This window comes from Phocoena phocoena, chromosome 2 (genome assembly GCF_963924675.1).
Source record: "Phocoena phocoena chromosome 2, mPhoPho1.1, whole genome shotgun sequence".
Taxonomy (NCBI): domain Eukaryota; kingdom Metazoa; phylum Chordata; class Mammalia; order Artiodactyla; family Phocoenidae; genus Phocoena; species Phocoena phocoena.
Window position 1 is genome coordinate 124,762,459 of NC_089220.1, and position 25,030 is coordinate 124,787,488.

Below are 25,030 nucleotides of genomic sequence, written 5' to 3' on the forward strand. Positions count from 1 at the left end.
GAAAACAGGCAGAACACTCTATGACATATATCACAGCAAGATCCTTTTTGATTCACCTCCTAGAGAAATGGAAATAAAAACAAAAATAAACAAATGGGACCTAATGAAACTGAAAAGCTTTTGCACAACAAAGGAAAACATAAGACAAAAAGAGAAATCTTGGAATGAGAGAAAATATTTGCAAGTGAAGCCACTACCAAAGGATTAATCTCCAACATTTACAAACATGCAGCTCAGTATCAAAAAAACAGACAACTCAATCCAAAAATGGGCAGAAGACCTAAATAGACATTTCTCCAAAGAAGATACACAGATTGCCAACAAACACATGAAAGGATATTCAACATCACTAAGCATTAAAGAAATGCAGATCAAAACTACAATGAACTATCACCTCACACCAGTCAGAATGGCCATCAAAAAAATCTGCAAACAATAAATGCTGGAGAGGGTGTGGAGAAAAGGCAACCCTCTTGCACTTTTGGTGGGAAGGTAAATTGATACAGCCACTAGGGAGAACAGTATGGAGGTTTCTTAAAAACTAAAAATAGAACTACTGTACAACACAACAATCCCACTACTGAGCATATACCCAGAGAAAACCATAATTCAAAAAAAGTCATGTACCACAATGTTCATTGCCACTCTATTTACAGTTGCCAGGACATGGAAGCAACCTAAGTGTCCATAGATGGAGGAAAAGATAAAGAAGATGTGGCTCATAGGTACAATGGAATATTCCTCAGACATAAAGAGAAATAAAATTGAGCTAGTTGTAGTCAGGTGGATGGACCTAGAGTCTGTCATACAGAGTGAAGTAAGAAAGAGAATAACAAATACCATATGCTAACACATATATATGGAATCTAAACAACAACAAAAAATGGTTCTGAAGAACCTAGGGACAGGACAGGCATAAAGACGCAGAGGTAGAGAATGGACTTGCGGACACAGGGAGGGGGAAGGGTAAGCTGGGGCAAAGTGAGAGAGTGGCAGGGACTTCTATATACTACCAAATGTAAAACTGATAGCTAGTGGGAAGCAGCCACATAGCAGAGGGAGATCCACTCAGTGCTTTGTGAACACCTAGAGGAGTGAGATAGGGAGAGTGGGAGAGAGATGCAAGACGTAAGAGATATGGGGCTATATGTATACATATAGCTGATTCACTTTGTTATACAGTAGAAGCTAACACACCATTGTAAAGCAATTTTACTTCAATAAAGATGTTAAAAAAATAAAAAGTAAAGCGCACTGCAATGCATGCCTTAAATGCATGCCTTAATGGCTTTTAAGCATACACAATTCAGTTTCAATTGTCTTAATTGACTTAGGATATAATTTATTTTTTGCTAAGTTAATAAAAACCTAATAATTTTCATCATCTGAGAAACATTCACATCCAAACGAGAGGTATTAACAATAGACCTCACCTCCATAAACCTTGAATGACTAAACAGGTGTCCTCCACCATACCATACATTTGAAAAACCAGCATACGTCAACCCAAAATGGTCAAGAAAGGCAGGAATCGAACCCCCTCTAATCGGTTTCAAGCAAATACCAAAACCACTATATCTTTCTTTATAAATGAGATATTAGTAAAGCCTTACATAACTTTGTCAAAGGTAAATCACAAGTGAAAATCCTGTATATCTCCATGGCATATCCCTTCCAAGTAGGCTTCCAAGAGGTAACATCACCTATTATAGAAGAACTCCTACCCTTTCATGATCACACATTAATAATCGTTTCCCTAATTAGCTCCCCAGTCCTCTACATTATCACTCTAATACTTACAACCAAACTAACACACACTAGTACAATAGACGCCCAAGAAGTAGAAATTATTTGAACCATCCTCCCAGCCATTATCTTAATCCTAATCTCCCTGCCCTCCCTACGAATTCTCTAAATAGACGAAATCAATAACCCCTCTCTTACCGTAAAAACAAGAGGACACCAGTGATACTGAAGTTATGAATACACCGACTATGAAGACCTAAACTTCGACTCCTACATAATTCCAACCTCAGACCTAAAACCGAGAACTACGATTACTAGAAGTGGACAATTGAATGGTCCTACCCATGTAAATAACAAACTGAATATCAGTCTCCTCCGAATACGTACTACACTCATGAGCTGTCCCCTCTCTAGGCCTAAAAACAGATGTAATCCCTGGACGCCTAAACCAAACAACTTTAATATCAACACGACCAGGTCTATTCTACGGACAGTGTTAAATCTGTGGCTCAAATCACAGCTGCATACTAATCGTTCTCGAACTAGTTCCCCTAGAGAACTTTGAAAAATGATCTGCTATATAACTACAACTATAACCTCATTAAGAAGCTAAACTAGCGTTAACTTTTTTTAAAGATTGAGAGCCGTAAAACTCCCCTTAATGACATGCTAAAACTGGATACATCAACATGACTCCTTACTATCCTATCTATATTCCTAACCCTTGTCACACTATTCCAGCTAAAAATTTCAAAACACGTCTACTCCCTCTACCCCAAATTAACACACACCAAAGTACAACAAACTCCTTGAAACATCACAGGAACGAAAATCTACCCCTTTCACAGTCCCAATAATACTAGGTATCCCTATCCCCACTCTAATCATTATACTTCCCACTATACTATTCCCAACACCAAATCGACTAATTAACAATCGCACACTTTCCATCCAACAATGATTAACTAAACTTACGTCAAAACAACTAATAAATACACATAACCTCAAAGGACAAACCTGATCTCTCTCATCTCACCTCTCCTATTTATTGTCTCTACACATCTTCTTGGAATATTACCCCACTCATTTACACCTACAACCCAACTCTCAATAAATTTAAGAATAGCTATTCCTCTATGAGCTGGTATCGTTATTACAGGTTTCCGCAATAAGGCAAAAATATCCTTAGCCCACCTTCTACCACAAGGCATACCTACCTTCCTGATTCTCATTTAGTAATCATGGAGACTATTAGCCTACTTATTCAACCAGTAGCACTAGCCGTACGTCTAACCGCAATTACAGCAAGCCACTTATTACATCAAACTGGAAAAACAACTCTCAAACTAATAAGTACCAGCCTATTCACAGCCCTCATCACGTTCACTGTCCTCGCTCTATTAACCATGCTCGAATTCGCTGTCGCCTTAATTCAAGCCTATATATTCACTCTACTAGTAAGCCTATACTTGCATGACAATACATAATGACCCACAAAACCCACTCATACCACATAGTAAATCCCAGTCCTTGACCCCTTACAGGAGCTTTCTCAGCACTTCTTGTAACATCGGGCCTAATCCTATGGTTCCACTTCAACTCAATAATCCTGCTAGTTTTTAGCTTACTAACAAATATTCTAACAATGTATCAATGATGACGAGATATTATCCAAGAAAGCACTTTCCAAGGCCACCACACATCAACTGTCCAAAAAGGACTTCGATATGGAATCATCTTATTTATCCTATCAGAAGTCCTATTTTTTTACAGGCTTTTTCTGAGCCATTTACCACTCAAGCCTTGCCCCCACTCCTGAATTAGGCAGATGCTGACCACCAACAGGTATCCACCCCCTAAATCCTCTAGAAATTCCACTTCTCAAACCCCTGTGTTACTAGCCTCTGGCGTATCTATCACTTGAGGGCATCACAGTCTCATACAAGGAAACCGCAAACACATACTTCAAGCTCTTTTCATCACAATCATGTTCGGCCTTTATTTCACCCTACTCCAAGCATCAGAATACTATGAAGCCCCATTCACCATCTCAGACGGAATCTACGGATCCACTTTCTTTGTAGCGGCAGGCTTCCATGGACTACACGTCATCATCGGATCCACTTTCCTCATTGTTTTATACGCCAAATAAAATTCCACTTTACATCAAGCCATCACTTCGGCTTCGAAGCCGCTGCTTGATATTGACATTTCGTAGACGTTGTATGACTATTTCTCTATGTATCTATCTATTGATAAGGTTCATAGTCCTTTTAAAAAAGTATTAACAAGTACAACTAACTTCCAATCAGTTAGTTTCGGTGCACCCCGAAAAAGAACAATAAACCTCCTACTAACACTACTAACAAATACAACTCTAGCCTTACTGTTTGTATTTATCGCTTTTTTACTCCCTCAGCTAAACGTGTATGCAGAAAAAACAAGCATCTACGAATGTGGTTTTGACCCAATAGGATCTGCTTGCCTACCTTTCTCCATAAAATTCTTCCTAGTAGCAATTACCTTTCTTCTCTTTGACTTAGAAATCGGCCTCCTACTTCTCCTACCCTGAGCAACCCAAACAGACAACCTAAAAATAATACTCACTATGACCTTATTCTAGGCTAAGCTAGGCTAAGCAGCTAGCTTAGCCTACGAATGAACCCAAAAGGGCTTAGAATGAGACAAATATGGTACGTAGTTTAAAATAAAACAAGTGGTTTCGACTCACTAGACTGTGATCCAAACTCACAAATACCAAGGGTCTCTAATCCATATAAATATCCTAGTAGCCTTCACCATATCCCTTACGGGATTATTAATATACCGATTCCACCTCATATCCGCACTACTCTGCTTAAAGGGCATAATACTATCACTATCAGCCCTCACAATCCTAAACTCACACTTCACCCTAGCCAGCATGATACCAATTCTCCTACTATTTGCAGCCTGAGAAGCAGCCATCGGACTAACCCTACTAGTCATAATCTCCAACACATCCAGCAGTGACTACATACAAAATCATTATCTCCAATGCTAAAATTCATCATTCCTACCATCATACTGATACCCCTAACTTGATTATCAAAAAACAACTCTATCTGAATTAATACCACAACCCACAGTTTACTAATCAGCGTTACAAGCCTAATCTTAATCAATTCATCGACAACAGTCTCAATTACTCTCTAATATTCTTCTCCGGCCCCCTTTCCACACCACTCCTAATTCTGACAATATGACTCCTTCCTTTAATACTAATAGCAAACCAGTCCCACCTTCTCATAGAACCACTCGTCCGAAAAAAAACTTTACAATACTAATTACATTACAAACGCTTCTAATTATAACATTCACCGCCACAGAACTAATCTTATTCTACATCATATTTGAAGCTACACTAATCCCTACTCTCATCATTATTACCCGCTGAGGTAACCAAACAGAAGACTCAGTGCAGAACTCTACTTCCTATTTTACACACTTATATCACTCCACTTGCTAGTAGCACTAACATACAAAACACATCAGGATCTCTAAATATTCTATTATTACAACACTGAGCCCAACCACTATCCACGTCCTGATCCAACATCCTCATATGAGTAGCCCGCATAATAGCTTTTCCAGTAAAAATACCCCTCTACGGACTACATCTTTGACTACCCAAAGCACACGTAGAAGCCACCATCGCAGGTTCAATAGTCCTTGCAGCTGTACTACTAAAACTTGGAGGCTACGGCATATTATGAATTACATCAATTCTTAACCCTCCAACAGAACATATAGCTTACCCTTTTTTCATGCTGTCCTTATGAGGAATAATCATAACCAGCTTCATCTGTTGACATCAAACAGACCTAAAGTCACACATCGCATACTCTTCAGTCAGCCACATAGCACTCGTTATCGCAGCTATCCTCATCCAAACCCCTGAAGCTACATAGGAGCTACCGCTCTAATAATCGCCCATGGCCTTACATCCTCTATATTAGTCTGTCTAGCAAACTCAAACTATGAACGAATCCATAGCCGAACCAGAATCCTAGCACGAGGCCTACAAATCTTTCTCCCACTAATAGCGACCTGATGAGTACTAGCAAGCCTAACAAATCTCGCTCTACCCCTTACCATCAACCTAATCGGAGAACGACTTGTAATTATATCAGCTTTCTCATGATCAAACCTCACTATTATCCTAATAGGAACAAATATTGTAATCACAGCCCTCTACTCCCTATATATGTTAATCACGACACAACGCGGCAAACATACTCATCATATCAACAACCTCACCCCCTCTTTCACACGAGAACACGCCTTAACAGCCCTACACATCATTCCCTTACTACTATAGCTAAACCTCAAAATCATCTTAGGACCTCTTATTGTAAGTATAGTTTAAAGAGAACACTAGTTTTTGAAGTTAGTAATAGAAGATCAAAACTTCTTACTTACCGATAAAGTACTGCAAGAACTGTTAACTCAAACCCCTACACGTAACAATGTGAATTTTTCAAACTTTTAAAGGATAACAGCTACATTGGTCTTAGGAACCAAAAAATTGGTGCAACTCCAAATAAAAGTAATAAGCCTATTCACTTCCTCTGATTTACTCACATTACTAATATTAACTGCCACCATCATTATATCTAACACAAACCTCTACAAAAGCAGCAAGTACCAACACTATGTAAAAAATATTACCGTTTCCGCCTTCATCACTAGCCTGATCCCAATAAAATGTCTTTACACAAACCAAGAAGCATTCATTTCAAACTGACACTGAATTACCATCCAAACCCTTAAACTATCAGCTTCAAAATAGACTACTTTTCACGCATATTCATACCCGTACTATTACCCGTACTATTCGATCATGGAATTCTCAATATGATATATACACTCTTGACCCCCTCATCAACCAATTCTTCAAATACCTACTTATCTTCCTCATCATTATACTCATCCTCGTTACAGCTAACAATCTCTTAACTCTTCATTGGATGAGAAGGAGTAGGTATTATATCCTTCTTGCTAATTGGCTGATGATTCGGACGGACAGACGCAAATACAGCCGCCCTTCAAACAATCTTATATAATCGCATCGGAGATATCGGATTCCTCATACCAATAGCATGATTTTTATTTAACATAAACGCATGAGACTTACAACAAATTTTCATACTCAACCAAAACTCCTCAAATCTTCGCCTCATAGGACTCATATTAGCCGCAGCTGGAAAATCAGCCCGATTTGGACTACACCCCTGACTCCCTTCAGCAATAGAAGGTCCCAGCTCAGTCTTAGCTTTACTCCACTCAAGCACAATAGTCATAGCAGGGATTTTCCTACTTATCCGTTTCTACCCATTAATAGAGAATAACAAACCCATTCAAACAATAACCCTTTCTCTATGTGCCCTCACCACTTTATTCACAGCTATTTGCGCCCTCACCCAAAACGACATCAAAAAAATTATTGCTCCAGCCAACTTGACCTAATAATAGTAACAATTGATCTTAACCAGCCTTACCGGGCGTTTGTACACATTTGCACACACGCCTTTCTCAAAACCATATTATTCTTATGATCCGGCTCCATCATTCATAATCTAAACAATGAACAAGACATTCGAAAAATAGGAAGGCTATACAAAACCCTTCCCTTCACCACAACCGCCCTTATCATTGGCTGTTTAGCACTCACAGGAATACCATGCCTCACAGGATTCTACTCTAAAGACCCCATCGTCGAAGCCACCACTTCGTCTTATACCAACGCCTGAGCCCTAACCCTAACCGCTACCTCCCTCACAGCTATTTACAGCACTCGCATTATCTTCTTTACACTACTAGGACAACCTCGTTTCCCTCCCCTCATAAACATTAATGAAAATAACCCCATATTAATCAACCCTGCCCGTATCAGGGTCCGCAGGGTGTGAAGTGGATGGAGGATAGGCTCATGACAGTCTGAGAAGAAAATTGCATTTTGTAGTTAAGTAAATCTAGACAAAGGACAGGTGAGGACAGGTTGATGGTGTATTATCGAAAACACTCGTTATATAATTAAATCTGGCTAAAGAATACACTGTTGTTTTCCAGGAGATGGTGTACAGTTTGAAATAAGAAATTCAAATGTAGACCATCTAACTACAAATTCCTCTCCCACTGAGCCAAACACTACTTTCACAGATTTCCAGACAGTATTTCTGGTTTGTATATACCGGAATAATGTGTTTTTATGATAAAATGGTCATTACCACTGAGCTGGATGCTCAGACTAGTGGCTCATGATTATCTCAGAGACTGGGCAGTGCTGAATGGGCAATGGCAGCGTCTTTATCTAGGACCCAGACCCTCAACCGACTGTAAAGTTTCAGCTTGTCTCCCTTAAACAGTAAGCAACACACAACTACGTTCTCAGGCTCCATAGTTGCCATCCCATTCCATTCTTCTCTCAGATTGCAGTCTGGTTCTGGGTCTCTCAATTATTATTTCCAGACTGATCACTGGGTTATTTCTTCAGGTGATAAATCTCATTATTTAGGTGTAGATTGCACCGGTTTAACTACCAGGGTATAATCTTATTTCCAAGTTGATAACATTTACAATTGACACCAGGGACCTTATTTCACTTCCCACATTTTTACATTTCTCCTTGCATAGTGATAGCATACATGTGAAATTTTAGCTATATATGAATTGCCCATGTCTGTGTTCTGTGTGCACATCCTTAAATAGTGAACTTTGTAACTGAATTGTCTCTTCCCTGCACTTTTCTCAGAATCCTTACACCATCCTGGTCATTGTTATGCTGTGTTGCTTCAAACTGCAGTTCTTTTCAGACACTTACTCTGCCCATCCACCTTCCCATGTCCTACAACTCTGAAGAATTTCCTTTTGCTTTCCATGGCAGGGTAATACAATGTCTCATCTGAAAAACTAACCCTGAAAGACCTTTCAGAATTATAAATAACAATAAATAAACAGTGAAAGATATTTCTGAACCATTTTGATCCCTTGTTTTTAAGAATATGTACCTGTGTAGGCAATATATATATATATTTTCATTTATTATTTTTGCTGTGTTGGGTCTTTGTTTCTGTGTGAGGGCTTTCTCTAGTTGTGGCAAGCGGGGGCCACTCTTCATCGCGGTGCATGGGCCTCTCACTATCGCAGCCTCTATTGTTGCGTAGCACAGGCTCCAGACACGCAGGCTCAGTAGCTGTGGTCCACGAGCCTAGCTGCTCCACGGTATGTGGGATGCTCCCAGACCAGGACTCGAACCCGTGTCCCCTGCATTAGCAGGCAGACTCTCAACTGCGCCACCAGGGAAGCCCTAGGCAATATTTTTATGGCCTCTGGGATTCACGTGTGTGCTTTTGAGGTTTTTCATTAGTGCATGTTTTTTTCTCCACCAAGCTGGAAATATTGGTGAACATTTCTTGCCTTCTTGTTTAAAAATGATTCTTTTTCAGCAATGCTCATACCTAGCTATGCCACCTGCACTGCAATGTACTTGATTCCATCAGGAGTATCAATATTCACCTGCCAGAGTCACTTCTCTTTGCTGCATATTAACAACCCATGTTAATCTGTGTTAATATAAAATCTGATGTTGATCAGAGCTTTTCCTGTACCAGCACACAACACACCAGACCCAAGAAGTAGGTATTTTAAATATTTTGTCTCCATTTTACCATTTTGCCCAAGAGGTGAACCTAGAATTACTCCTTAAAGGAAATATAAATCTAACATGGTTAAAAACAGACCATAAAAATCTGATTTATTCAATTACTTGAAGCTATCATAAAATGGAAGATAAGTGATAACGTTATTAGTATAACTTTGGAGTAAATAATAGATTTTACCATGATGAGAGCCTGACATTATTTATTTCTGTCCTTGTGTAAAGAACTTTTTTTTGAAGGAAGATTTGGGGTAGAGGAAAGGGACATACCTCTTAGAGCCCCTAAAATCATAACGTGTGAGTGACAGATTTTATCAGTGAGTGAAAGTAGCCCTGCTGGGCAGATTACAGCTTTACACATATCACCTGTTATTGCAAATCACCAAGTGTTTCATGTGAAAATTCTTGGGTGGCCAGGTGTAATCTGTGAAGTGCCTCATCATGTAAGCAAAGCTGTGTTCTCTAGGATTAGCTTTTTATCATACTCATGAGTGTATTTGGGTACACAACTGAAAGGAATGTGAAGGTAAAAGGCGTGTGGAATGATGTGTGGATGGGGAGTACTTATTAACCCTAGAGAAAGGTTATCAAACTTCATTTCCTACCTTAATTGAAATGTAATTGACATATAATATTTTGGAAGTTTAACATATACAATGTATATATGGCAAAATGCTTCCATAATAGTGTTAGGTAACACATCTTTCACTTCACATAATTACCATTTTTTTCTTGTTATTGTGAAAACATTTAAAATCTACACTCCCAGGATTTTACGTATGTAACACAGTATTGTGACGTATAGTCATCATACTGTATTTTAGATTCCCCAAATTAATTCATCTTATATCTGAAAGTTTGTACTCTTTGATCAACATCTCCCCATTTCCCCCACCCTGCCTGGTAAATATCAATTTACTCTCTATTTTTAAATTGCACATATAAATGAGATCATACAGTATTTGTCTGACTTATTTCACTTAGCGTAATAGCGTCCAAGTTCATCCATGTTGTTGCAAACGGCAAAATTCATTTTTTACGGCTGAGTAGGATTTAATATATATATATGTTTATATATATATATATACAAACATGTATATACAGATACACCATAACTTCTTAAACTATTCATTTGTTGATGGACATTTAGGGTGCTTCCATAGCTTGGCTACTGTAAATAGTGTTGCTATGAACATTGAAGTGCAGGTATCTCTTTGAATTATTGTTTTCATTTTTTCAGATAAATACCCAGGAATCAAATTGCTGTGGTATATGTATTTTTAGCTTTTTGAGAAACCTCTATATTGTTTCCACAGTGACCACACCAATTAACATTCCCACCGACAGAGTACAAGGGTTCCCTTTTCTCCACGTCTTTGCTATCACTTGTTATTTGTGGGTTTTTGTTTTTTTGTTTTTTGGTTTTTTTTTGCGGTACACAGGCCTCTCACTGCAGCGGCCTCTCCTGTTGCAGAGCACAGGCTCTGGACAGGCAGGCCCAGCGGCCATGGCTCATGGGCCCAGCCACTCTGTGGCACATGGGATCTTCCCGGACCAGTGCAAGAACTTGAGTCCCCTGCATTGGCAGGTGGACTCTCAACCACTGCGTCACCAGGGAAACCCTGTCGACATTTTAATGATAGCCATTCTGACGGGTTGAGGAAACATCTCATTGTGTCTTTAATTTGCATTTCTCTAATGATTAATGGTGTTGAGCATCTTTTCATGTGACTGTTAGCGAACTGTATGTCTTCTTTGTAAAAACGTCTGTTTCATACGTATGTTTATTTGTGTCATATTTTAGATTCCATATGTAAGTTATGATATATGGCATTTGTCTTCCTCTTTTTCACTTCACATAGTATGATAATCTCTAGGTCCATCATGTTGCTGCAGATGATGTTATTTCATTCTTTCTGATTGCTGAGTAATATTCCACTGTGTGTGTGTGTGCGGTTTACTATTGTAAATAGTGCTGCAATGCTCATAGGGATGCATGCAACTTTTTAAATTATAGTTTTATCTGGGTATATGCCTAGGAGTGGGATTGCTAGATCATATGATAAGTTTATTTTTAGTTTTTTGAGGAAACTTCCTACTGTTTTCCATGGAGGCTGTACCAATTTACACTCCCACCAAGAGTGCAGGAGAGTCCCCTTTTCTGTCCAACATTTATTGTTTGTAGACTATGATGTCTTTCTTGAGTTGTATGTAACTTTTGGAAAGTAAGCCCTTGTCAGTCGCATGATTTGCAAATATTTTCTCCCAGTCCGTACGTTGTATTTTCATTTTGTTTGTCATTTCCTTTGCAGTGCAAAAGCTTATAAGTTTGACTAGGTACCATTCATTTATTTTTGCGTTTATTTCTATTCCCTTGGGAGACAAACATAAGAAAACAGTACAATTTATGTCAGAGAATGGTTTGCCTATGTCCTCTTCTAGGAGTTTTCATGCCGTATATTTAAGTCTTAAAGCCATTTTGAGTTTATTTTGTGTATGGTGAGGGTGTGTTCTAACTTCATGGATATACATGCGGCTGTCTACCTTTTCCAACACCTCTTTTTGGTTTTTTTGCCATAATATGGTGTTTTGGTGCAAGCAGCAATGCAAATCCGAAGGATGTAATTTAGAGGAAACTGTGTCCTGTCTATTCTCTAGGAACTAGAACAAGGGGAATGAGAGATGATTGTGGGTAAATCAAACCGTTTTCTCTTAAATTACAGCTGAGTAACGGAGCAAACTCCAATGGAAGGTTGTGATCTGCTTTTTTTTTTTAACATCTTTATTAGAGTATAACTGCTTTATAACGGTGTGTTAATTTCTGCTTTATAACAAAGTGAATCAGTTAAACATATACATATGTTTCAATTTCTCTTCTCTCTTGGGTCTCCCTCCCTCCCATCCTCCCTATCCCACCCCTCCAGGCGGTCACAAAGCCCCTAGCTGATCTCTCTGTGCTATGCGGCTACTTCCCAATAGCTATCTACTTTACATTTTTTGGTGTATATATGTCCATGCCTTTCTTTTGCTTTGTCACAGGTTACACTTCCCCTCCGCATATCCTCAAGTCCATTCTCTAGTAGGTCTGTCTTTAGTCCTCTCTTACCTCTAGGTTGTCCATGACATTTTTCCCCTTAAATTCCATATATATGTGTTAGCAAACGGTATCTTTCTCTTTCTGACTTACTTCACTCTGTATGACAGACTCTAAGTCCACCCACCTCACTACAAATGACTCAATTTCCTTTCTGTGTCTAATATGCCATTGTATAAATGTGCCACATCTTCTTTATCCATTCATCTGATGATGGACACTTAGGTTGTTTCCATCTCCAGCCTATTGTAAATAGAGCTGCAGTGAATATTTTGGTACATGATCTTTATTAATTATGGTTTTCTCAAGGTATATGCCCACTAGTGGGATTGCTGGGTCATATGGCACTTCTATTTGTAGTTTTTTAAGGAACCTCCATGCTGTTCTCCATTGCGGCTCTATCAATTCACATTCCCACCAGCAGTGCAAGAGTGTTCCCTTTTCTCCACACCCTCTCCAGCATTTATTGTTTGTAGATTTTTTGATGATGGCCATTCTGACTGGTGTGAGATGATATCTCATTGTAGTTTTCATTTGCATTTCTCTAATGATTAATGGAGTTGAGCATTCTTTCATGTGTTTGTTGGCAATCTGTATATCTTATTTGGAGAAATGTCTATTTAGGTCTTCTGCCCATTTTTGGATTGGGTTGTTTTTTTTGTTGTTATTGAGCTGCATGAGCTGTTTATAAATTTTAGAGATTAATCCTTTGTCAGTTGCTTCATTTGCAAATATTTTCTCCCATTCTGAGGGTTGTCTTTTGGTCTTGTGGTGAGTGGTGAGAGTGGGCAACTTCTCGTGTTCCTGATCTTACTGGAAATGGTTTCAGTTTTTCACTACTGTGGACGATGTTGGTTGTGAGTTTGTTATATATGGCCTTTATTATGTTGAAAGCTCCCTCAATGCCTACTTTCTGCAGGGTTTTTAATCATAAATATGTGTTGAATTTTGTCAATATCTTTCTCTGCATCTATTGAGATGAGCATATGGTTTTTCTCCTTCAGTTTGTTAATATAGTGTGTCACGTTGATTGATTTTCGTTTATTGAAGAATGCTTGCATTCGTAGAATAAAGCCCACTTGATCATGGTGGATGACCCTTTTAATGTGTTGTTGGATTCTGTTTGCTAGTATTTTGTTGAGGATTTTCGCATCTGTGTTCATCAGTGATATGGGCCTGTAGGTTTCTTTGTGACGTCCTTGTCTGGTTTTGGTATCAAGGTGATGGTGGCCTCGTAGAAGGAATTTGGGAGTGTTCCTCCCTCTGCTATGTTTTGGAAGAGTTCGAGAAGGATAGGTGTTAGCTCTTCTCTAAATGTTTGATAGAATTCACTTGTGAAGCCCTCTGGCCCTGCGCTTCTATTTGTTGGAAGATTATTAATCACTTTCAATTTCAGTGCTTTTGATTTGTCTGTTCACATTTTGTATTTCTTCCTGATTCAGTCTTGGCAGGCTGTGCATTTCTAAGAATTTGTCCAGTTCTTCCAAGTTGTCCATTTTATTGGTATAGAGTTGCATGTAGTAATCTCTCATGATCTTCTGTATTTCTGCAGTGTCAGTTGTTACTTCTTTTTAATTTCTAATTGTATTGAGTACCTCCTTTTTGCTTGATGAGTCTGTCTAATGGCTTATCGATTTTGTTTATCTTCTCAAAGAACCAGCTTTTAGTTTTATTGATCTTTGCTATCTTTTCCTTCATTTATTTCTGATCTGATTTTATGATTTCTTTCCCTCTGCTAACTTTAAGGTTCTTTTTTTCTTCTTTCTCTAATCCGTTTAGGTGCAAGTTAGGTTGTTTATTCGAGATGTTTCCTGTTTCTTCTTAAGGTAAAATTGTGTTGCCATAAACTTCCCTCTTAGAACTGCTTTTGCTGCATCCCATAGGTTTCGGGTCGTCGTGTCTCCATTGTCATTTGTTTCTAGGTAAATTTTTATTTCCTCTTTGATTTCTTCCGTGATCACTTCGTTATTAAGTAGTTTAATTTTGGCCTCCATGTGTTTGTATTTTTTACAGATCTTTTCCTGTAATTGATATCTAGTCTCATAACGTTGTGGTCAGAAGAGATACTTGATACGAGTTCACTTTTCTTAAGTTTACCAGTGCTTGATTTGTGACCCAAGATATGTCTCCTGGAGAAAGTTCCATGAGTACTTCAGAAAAATGTGTATTCTGTTGTTTTTGGATGGAATGTCCTATAAATATCAATTAAGTCCATCTTGTTTAATGTATCATTTAAAGTTTGTGTTTCCTTATTTTCATTTTGGATGATCTGTCCATTGGTGAAAGTGGGATGTTAAAGTCCCCTATTATGAATGTGTTACTGTCGATTTCCCCTTTTATGGCTGTTAGCATTTGCCTTATGTATTGAGGTGCTCCTATGTTGTGTGCATAAATATTTACAATTTTTATATCTGCTTCTTGGATCGATTCCTTGATCATTATGTACTGTCTTTCTTTGTCATTTCTAATAGTCTTTATAGTCTATTTTGTCTGATATGAGAACTGCTACTCCAGCTTTCTTTTAGTTTCCGTTTGCATGGAATATCTTTTTCCATCCCCTTACTTTCAGTCTGTATGTGTCTCTAGGTCTGAGGAGGGTCTCTTGTAGACAGCATATATATGGGACTTCTTTTTGTATCCATTCAGCCAATCTGTGTCTTTTGGTGGGAGCATTTAATCCATTTACATTTAAGGCAATTATCCATATGTATGTTCCTATTCCCTTTTTCTTGTTTTGGGTTTGTTATTGTAAGTCTTTTCCTTCTCTTGTGTTTCCTGTCTAGAAAAGTTCCTATTGTATCTGTTGTAAAGCTGGTTTCGTGGTGCTGAACTCTCTCAGCTTTTGCTTGTCTGTAATGGTTTCAATTTCTGTAACAAATCTGATTAAGATCCTTCCTGGGTAGAATAATCTTGTTTGCAGGATTTTCCCCTTCATCACTTTAAATATGTCCTGCCAATCCCTTCTGGCTTGCAGAGTTACTGCTGAAAGATCAACTGTTAACCTTATGGGGATTCACTTGTGCGTTATTTGTTTTTCCCTTGCTGCTTTTAATGTTTTCTTTGTATTTTTTGACAGTTTCATTAATATGTGTTTTGTCGTATTTCTCCTTGTATTTATCCTGTATGGGACTCTCTGTGCTTCCTGGACTTACTTCCTTTCCCATATTAGGGAATTTTTCAAGTAATCTCTTCAAATATTTTCTCAGTCCCTTTCTTTCTCTTTTCTTCTTCTGGAACCCCTATAATTCGCATGTTGGTGTGTTTTATATTGTCCCAGAAGTCCAGACTGCAGCCAATGTACACTCCAGCCTTTAGAGGCTGTCTTTGCACAATCAACAGCAGTGCTTTTCTGGGTCTGTCACCTAAAGGGCAAACAAAATTTTTTTTAAAAATGTGGACTACATCAAACTAAAATGTTTCTGTGCAGCAAAAGAAACAACAGTAAAAAGACAACGTATGAAATGGGAAAAATATTTGCTAACCATATATATGAGGAAGGTTATTTAAAATATATTTTAAAACATATAACTTTATAGAATAAAACAAATAATTCCAAATGGCAAAAGGCCTGAGTAGACTTTTTGCCAGAGAAGACATACCAATGGACAACAGGTACATGAAGAAATGCTCGCAGGCTTTCCTGGTGGCGCAGTGGTTGAGAGTCTTGCCGATGCAGCGGACACGTGTTCGTGCCACAGTACGGGAAGGTCCTGCATGTCCCGGAGCAGCTGGGCCTGTGAGCCATGGCCACTGAGCCTGCATGTCTGGAGTCTGTGCTCTGCAATGGGAGAGGCCACAGCAGTGAGAGGGCTGTGTACCACAAAAAAAAAAAAAAAAATCTCAACATCACTAACATCGGGGACATGCAAGTCACATCCATTACGAGTTATAACCTTATGCTTGTTAGAATGGTCATCATAAAAAACCCCAGAGATAAAAAATATCGGCAAGGATGTGGGGAAAAGAGAACACTTGTATGCTGCTCGTGGAATTGTGTACTGGTATAGCCACTATGTAAAACAATATTGGGGATTCTCAAAATATTTAAAACAGACCTACCATATGATCCAGCAACTCTACTTCTGAGACTCCAAAGGAAATAAAAACACTGTCTCAAAAAGGTATCTACAGCGCTATGTTCATAGCAGCATGATTTACAATAGCCAATACATGGAAACAACATGTGTCCATCAGTGGACGAATGGATAAAAAGTTATCCAACACAATAAAATGTTATTGAGCCATAGAAAAGAAGAAATCCTGCCATTTGTGACAACATGGATGGACCTTGAGGCCATTATGTTACGTGAAAGAGGACGAGAGAAAAATGCTGTATGGGCTCACCCATATGTGGAATCTAAAAACAAACAAAAACCAAACTCATAGATAAAAGGTCAAATTTTTGTTTACCAGAGGTGAGAGGTATAAAAGGAAGGTGGTCAAAATATACACACTTCCAGTTGTAAGTACTAGGGATACAGTATACAACATAACTATAGTTAACATTGCTGTGTGATAAAGTTGTTGAATGTAATCTTAAGTGTTCTTATCAGAAGGAAGAAACAAATAACTGATAACACTTGGTGTGCTTTCATTATTTCCAGATAACAAAAATGACTTTAGAAAACTTTAACCTATTTTACTCTTCTTCACTTTATATGTTATTGTGGTTGCACACTTTAATTCTGAATACACTTAAATTTCCATAGTGCATTATGTCAGTGTTACCAAAATATTTACCCTTTTTCCTGATTTCACATCATTTCAGTGTGTCCCTCTAATTTCTTCCAGCCTAGCCAGCAATATTTTGAATCATGGCCTGATAGAAACCTATACATCATTTTTGTAGAATACTTTGCTTGGCATAAAGTCCTAAATTTACAGATATTTTCTTTCATCTCTGAAAATTTAATACAACTGTATTTTGACTTCCTTTGAAGTCAAAGGAACTTGGACTTCATGCAGTATTTGAACGACAAATACTGCATGAATGATATCACGAGTGCAGAATTTAAAAATACAAACTAATGAATAGAACAAGAGGAGCAGACATAGAGAACACACTAGTGGTTACCAGTGGGGAGAAGGAAAGGAGGGCAATAGAAGTTAGGGAATCAAAACGTGTAAACTGTTTTGTATAAGTTACAAAGATATATTGTACAGCACAGGAAATATAGCCAGTATCTTATAACTATAAATGTAGTTTGTAACTATAACCTTTAAAAAATTGTGACCCATTATACTGTACACATGACATATTGTGCAACTACACTTCAATAATAAGAAAATAAATATGTTAGAAATAATAAAAGCTATTTATATTAAAAGTTTATAATGAAAAAAGTAAATTCACCTTTCCTGAGATTTGGACAAAGTTCTGGAAAAAGGTGGAAGGTCTGGTGAGTGTGGGCCAGGTTGTTAGATCCTGGTGTTTAGAAGCTAGTGAGACTCTGACCAGTACTTTCACGTGCATTCTTTGAAGGTCATCTATAATCAAGCCTTCCACGGTGAAAGATATGTGTTGTGTCCATACAGATGATGGAAACACTTGTGGCTTGGAATATCTTGCTGATTGTGAAGATCTGCAGTAGAAACCTTCTGGGTTAGGTGGCCTTTGCCCATGGACTAAAATTTCAGCTCCTATTAAATGATCAGAATTATAATTTCGACATTAATGCTTTACAAACTTACATCTTTCAAGTGTTATTTTTTCTGCATTTTCAGATGGCTACCCCAAAGAAGAAATGATATATAGATGGAGAAAAAATTCGGTTGAGGCAGCTGATCAGAAATCCTGGCGGCTTTATCAGTTTGACTTCATGGGCCTCAGAAACACCACAGAAATTGTGAAAACATCTGCAGGTAGTAGTTAACTTACAGAAGTGTAGTTCTCAAAAACAAATCCGACTTTTTCCCACTGATGACTTAGGCATACCTTTCCCTTTCATGCAGATTTCTTCCTGTGTATGTTTAAAATAATTATATTCGTATCACCATGATTCTTAAATGATATTTGAAGCAAAACAGCTGATTCAAAGCTCAAAAATGTTTAATATTTTAACTGGGATTGGGAAAAGGGTGACAAGATTATCTTATATGTTTAAACTGAGACTATGTTGACATTATGTCTATAAACCTAAGATTCTCATCCCTGACCAGATTTATATAAACCAATTTTCTAAGTGTGAGAGTTCTACAAGTTCTACAACTAGATACAGAGACATGGTTTATTAATGTCTTTAATACATTTCTTTTTGTTTTATGGCTTTTGTTTGTTTTTTGGTAATTTCCACAATAGGAATCTATGGTCCACTATTTTGCAGTTAGTTTTTTTCTGACAGGTCCTGGGGATTAGATTGGTTTCAAGTCGGCTTTTCTGCTGATCTAGTTATTTGTTAATATGAATCATTTATTGGCTTTTAAAACTCAATAATTTGTTTCATATGACTAGATTAAGTGTAAATTCTAATAATTAGTGTAACTATCTTTAAAGAACAGTCTAAATTCTTGATATAATTCTAAATAGAGAACTACTGTTGCCCCTTGATATCCATGGTGAGTCGTTCCAGGACCCCTAAATATATCAAAATCCCAGTTGCTCAAGCCTATTATATAAAATGGCATAGTATTTGCATTTCACTTACATCTTCCTGTATAGTTTAAATCATCTCTAAATTACTTATAATACCTAATACAAAGTAAATGCTAAACAGCTGTAAATAGACTATGAATGGTATGTAAATAGTTGACCCTTGAACAACACAACAACTGCACATGTTCACTTATATTTGGATTTCCTTGTAGTAAGTACTACAGTACTACACAATCCCAGTTGGTTGAACTCCCATATGCAGAACCGCAGATGCAAAGGAATCAGAGAACCATATATACTGAAGAGCACGTATATATGGAGTTTCAAGTGAATGGAGGGTTGGTGCCCCTAAATCCTGTTGCTCAGTGTTCAATTGCCCTTTTCCGTGCAAGGGAAATTCAAGTTTGCTTTTTTTTAACTTTCTGGAAAAAATATTTTTCAAATATTTTCGATCCACGGCTGTTTGAATCTGGGCTTGTGAAACTCATGGCTGTGGAAGATCTGCTGCATTTACACATGGAGAAAGGTCTTTAAAAACTGATCAGCAGAGAAAAGAAAGCCTCCACAAATGTCACAATAGTAAAGGTGAGAAATGACATTTATGTTTAAATAGTAAATATTGATAAGGTTAAAAGAATGGAAGATCATAATTATATAAATATACTTTGGAAACTACATAAAGAGACATGTTTGGGGGAAGTTTTTACCCAAATAGTCACTTAAATTAATAATATAATTACATTCCTGGAGAGTTTGAAATAAACTAGCAGACTTTTGGGGTGTAAGGCTGAGCAAAAGAGGGTAACCAAACTGGGTGATTGTTCTAACGTTTAACTGTCAAACATTGATACTGATATTCCTTTTCCGTTGTAAGCAAGATGATATTAAACAAAAGGAAAGGTGAAGGCAGGTTGAACACAACTTGTTTTAAAATTAACCCTAAGAGAAAGGGAAGTGGCAAATGGAGGGACCGGTGGAGTTGAGGTAGTAGCCGGAGTAATTTTTATGCTATTGAGGGTTAAGGAAAGTATGAAAAACATTCACTGGAGCAAGGAGCTTTCAGTCTCACTAGAAAAACATGGTGAACATAAAAGGTTAATGAGTAAACCAGGAACGGATGCAGCAACATAATAAACATTATTTTGGGCTCAATTGCAGGGAAGACAGAAGAAATTAGAAGAGTTTTTTTTTTAATTTTTAAAATTTGGGTTGTGTTGGGTCTTCCTTGCTGTGCATGGGCTTTCCTTAGTGGTGGAGAGTGGGGACTATTTATGTCGGTGTGCAGGCTTCTCAATGTAGTGGCTTCTCTTGTTGCAGAGCAAATGGGTAAATGCGAGTTTTTTCTTAATTTCACTTTCAGATATTTCATCAATTAGCGTATAGGAATACAAGAGATCTCTGTGCACTAATTTTGTATCCTGCTACTTGATCAAACTCATTAATTAACTGTTACTTTTCTGGTACCATCTTTCGGATTCTCTATGTCATCTACAAACAGTGAGAAGTTTGCCTCTTCTTTTCCGATTTGAATTGCTTTTATTCTTTTTCTTCTCCAATTGCTGTGGCGAAAACTTCCAGAGCTATATTAAATAATAGTGATGATACTGGGCAACATGGTTTTTTTCCTTAACTTAGTGGAAATGGTTTCAGTTTTTCACCACTGAGGCCGATGTTGGCTGTGGGTGTGTCGTATATGGCCTTTATTATGTTGAGGAATGTTCCCTCTAGGCCTACTTTTTGGAGGGTTTTTTAAAAATCATAAATGGGTGTGGAATTATTTGAAAGCTTTCTCTCCATCTATAGAGATGATCATATGGTTTTTCTCCTACATTTTGTTAATAAATATGGTGTTTCCTATTGATTGCTTTACCTATATTGAAGATTCCTTGCGTTCCTGCAATAAACTCCACTTGATCATGATGTATGATCTTTTTAATATGCTGTTGGTTTCTGTTTGCTAGTATTTTGTTGAGGATTTTTGCAACTACGTTCATAGGTGGTATTGGCCTGTAGGTTTCTTTGCGACATATTTGTCTGGTTTTTGTATCAGGGTGATGGTGGCCTCGTAGAATGAGTTTAGGGGTGTTTCTCTCTCTGCTATATTTTGGAAGAGTTTGAGAAGGACAGATGTTTAGCACTTCTCTAAATGTTTGCTAGAATTCAGCTGTAAAGCCAACTGGTCCTGGGATTTTGTTTGTTGGAAGGTTATTAATCAGTTTCAATTTCTCTGCTTGTGATTGGTCTATTCATATTTTCTATTTCTGCTTTGTTAAGTCTCTGAATGTTGTGCTTTTCTAAGAATTTGTCCATTTCTTCCAGGTCGTCCTTTTCATTGGCATATAGTTGCTTGTAGTAATCGCTCATGATCCTTTGAATTTCTGCAATGTCAGTTGTTACTTCTTTTTCATTTCTAATTGTATTTACTTGCGTCCTCCCTATTTTTCTTCATGAGTATGGCTAATGGTTTATCAATTTCGTTTATCTTTTCAAAGAACCAACTTTTAGTTTTATTCATCTTTGCTGTCGTTTCCATCATTTGTTTTTCATTTATTTCTGATGAGGTCTTTATGATTTCTTTCCTTCTGCTAACTGGGGATTTTTTGTTCTCCTTTCTCTAATTTCTTTAGGTGCAAGGTTAGGTTGTTTATTTGAGATGTTTACTGTTTCTTATGGTAGGATTGTATTGCTATAAACTTCCTTCTTTAGTACTTATTTTGCTGCATCCCGTAAGTTCTGGGTCGTCTTGTTTTCACTGTGATTTGTTTCTTTGTGCTTTTTGATTTCCTCTTAGGTTTCTTCAGTTATTTCTTGGTTATTGTGTAGTGTATTGTTTAGCCTCCATGAGTTTGTATTTTTTACAGATTTTTGCCTGTAATTTATATCTAGGCTTATAGCGTTGTGGTCAGAAAAGATACTTGATACGATTTCACTTTTCTTAAATATACCACGGCTTGATTTGTGACCCAAGATACAATCTATCCTAGAGAATGATCCATGAGCACTGGAGAAGAATGCGTATTCTGTTGTTTTTTAATGGGATGTCCTAAAATTATCAATTAAGTCCATCATGTTTAATATATCTATTAAAGCTTCTGTTTCCTTATTTATTTTCATTTTGACTGATCTGTCCTTTGGTAAAAGTGGGGTGTTAAAGTCCCCTATTATGATTTGTTACTGTCGATTTCCCCTTTTGTGTCTGTTAGTATTTACCTTATATATTGAGGTGCTCTTATGTTAGGTACATAAATATTTACAATTGTTATATCTTCTTGGATCAAACCCTTGATCATTATGTAGTGTCCTTCTTTGTCTTTGTTTTAAAGTCTATTTTGTCCGATATGAGAATTGCCTCTCCAACTTCCTTCTGATTTCCATTTGCATGGAATATCTTTTTCCATCCCTTCTCTTTCTTTCTTTAGTATCCCTAGGTCTGAAGTGGGTCCTTTGTTGGTAGCATACATATGGGTCTTGTTTTTCTATCCATTCAGCCTTTCTGGGTCTTTTGGTTGGAACCTTTAATCCATTTACATTTAAGGTAATTATCGATATGTATGTTCCTCTTACCATTTTCTTAATTGTTTGGGTTTTTTATAGTAGTTCTTTTCCTCCACTTGTGTTTCCTGCTTAGAGACATTTCTTAGCAATTGTTGTAAAGCTGTTTTGGTGGTGCTGAATTCTCTTAGCTTTTGCTTGTCTATAAAGGTTTTCCTCTGGCAAATCTGAATGAGATCCTTGCTGGGTAATCTTGGTTGTAGATTTTCCCTGTCATCACCTTAAATATGTCCTGCCAGTCTCTTGCAGAGTTCCTGCTGAGAGATCAGCTGTTAATCTTAAGCTGTGTGTTTTTCATTGTTTTTTTGTGTTTTTCATTGTTTCCCCTTGCTGCTTTTAACGTTTTTTCTTTAATTTTTGATAGTTTAATTAATATGTGTCTTGGCATGTTTCTCATTGGATTTATCCTGAATGGCACTTTCTGTGCTCCTGGACTTACTATTTCCTTTCCCATATTAAGGAAGTTTTCAACTGTAATCCCTACAAATATTTTCTAACTTTCTTTATCTCTTCTTTTTCTGTGACCCCTATAATTCGAATGTTGGTGCGTTTAATGTCCCAGAAGTCTCTGAGACTGTCCTCTATTCTTTTCATTCTTTTTTCTTTATTATAATCTGTGGTATTTACACTGTTTTTTCTTGAAGGTGACTGATCTGTGTTTCTGCCTCAGTTGTTTTGCTATTGAGCCCTTCTAGAGAATTTTTAATTTCATTTATTGTGTTGTTCATCACAGTTTGTTTTTTGGTTCTTCTATTTTCTTGTTAAACGTTTCGTGTATTTTCTCCATTTTATTTACAAGATTTTGGATCATCTTTACTATCATTATTCTGAATTATTTTTCAGGTAGACTGCCTATTTCCTCTTCATCTGTTACATCTTGTGGCTTTTGGCTTTGCTCCTTCACCTGCTGTGTGTTTCTCTCCCTACTCATTTTGCTTAACTTACTGTGTTTGGGGTCTCCTTTTCGCAGTCTGCAGGTTGCTAGTTCCTGCTGTTTTTGGTGTCTGTCCGCAGTGGCTAAGTTTGGTTCAGTGGGTTGTGTAGGCTTCCTGGTGTAGGTGATAGTGACTGTGTTCTGGAGAATGAGGCAGGATCTTGTTTATCTGGTTGGCTGGTCTGCCCTGGTGGTTTGTTTTGTGGTGTCTACGATCTTATTATGGTTATAGACAGCCTCTCTGCTAGTCGATGGTGTTGTGTTCCTGTCTTGCTAGTTGTTTGGCATGGGGTGTCCAGCACTGTAGCTTTCTGGTCTTGAGTGTAGCTGGGTCTTGGTGTTGAGGTGGAGATTTGTGGGAGATATTCACTGTTTTTATATTACGCTGAGCTTGGAGGTCTCTTGTGGACCAGTGTCTTGAACTTGGCTCTCGCACCTCAGCGGCACATCCGTTAAGTCTGGCTGGAGCACCAAGAGCCTGTCATCCACAAGGCTCAGAATAAAATGGAGAAAAAAGAAAGAAGAAAAAGATAAAATAAAATGTTATTAGACTGAAAAATAAAAAATAATTATTAAAAAAATGTTTTAAGTAATAAAAAAAGAAAGGAAAGAACAAACACACTAAAAATCAGGTCCACCAATGACAAATAGTGCTAAAAACTATACAAAAACAAAAAACAACTCTAGGATAAATGTTAAAAGCAAAGTGATACCGACTGAATGACAACAGAAGCCTCCACATACGTACTCACAAAAGAGAATAAAGGAAAAAATATATATCTTTGCTCGCAAAGTCCACCTTGTCAATTTGGGATGATTCATTGTCTATTCAGGTACTCCACAGCTGCATGGTACATCAAGTTGTTTGTGGATATTTAATCTGCTTTGCACGGCGGTCGCCTGAGGGCAGGCGTCTGTACTTCGCTCAGATAGGACAGGGTTTAATTAGCAGCTGATTTGGGGGCTCTGATTCACTCAGCCCGGGAGGCGGGAGAGGTACAGAAAGTGGAACGAGCCTGCAACGGCAGAGGCCAGCATGACATTGCAACAGCCAGAGGTGCGCCGTGTGTTCTTCAGGGGAAGTGGTCCCCGTATTGCAGGACCCTGACAGTGGCGGGCTGCACAGGCTCCTGGGACGAGGGGTGTGGAGAATGACTTGTGCTTCCACACAAGCTTCTTGGTGGCAGCAGCACAAGGCTTGGCATCTCATTCCCGTCTCTGGGATGTGCGCTAATAGATGGAGTTTGCGTCCATCCCTGGATCTCATTTAAGCGGCACTCTTAATCCCCTCTCCTTGCACACCAGGAAACAGAAGCAAACAAAACTTGCTTTTTCGGCAGCTCCAGACTTTTTCCCGGACTCCCTCCTGGCCAGCAGTGTTGCATTAGCTCCCTTCAGGCTGTGTTCATGCAG

General features: G+C 37.9%; 1 protein-coding gene across 1 annotated transcript in view; it reads left to right on the top strand.

The window, feature by feature from the left end:
- GABRG3 (gamma-aminobutyric acid type A receptor subunit gamma3) overlaps positions 1 to 25,030 on the top strand; it is a 596,953-nt gene that overhangs the window by 553,790 nt on the left and 18,133 nt on the right. Inside the window, exon 6 of the mRNA XM_065872132.1 lies at positions 18,264 to 18,401. Coding sequence (XP_065728204.1) covers positions 18,264 to 18,401 — 138 coding nt within the window. The remainder of the gene's footprint in view (positions 1 to 18,263; positions 18,402 to 25,030) is intronic.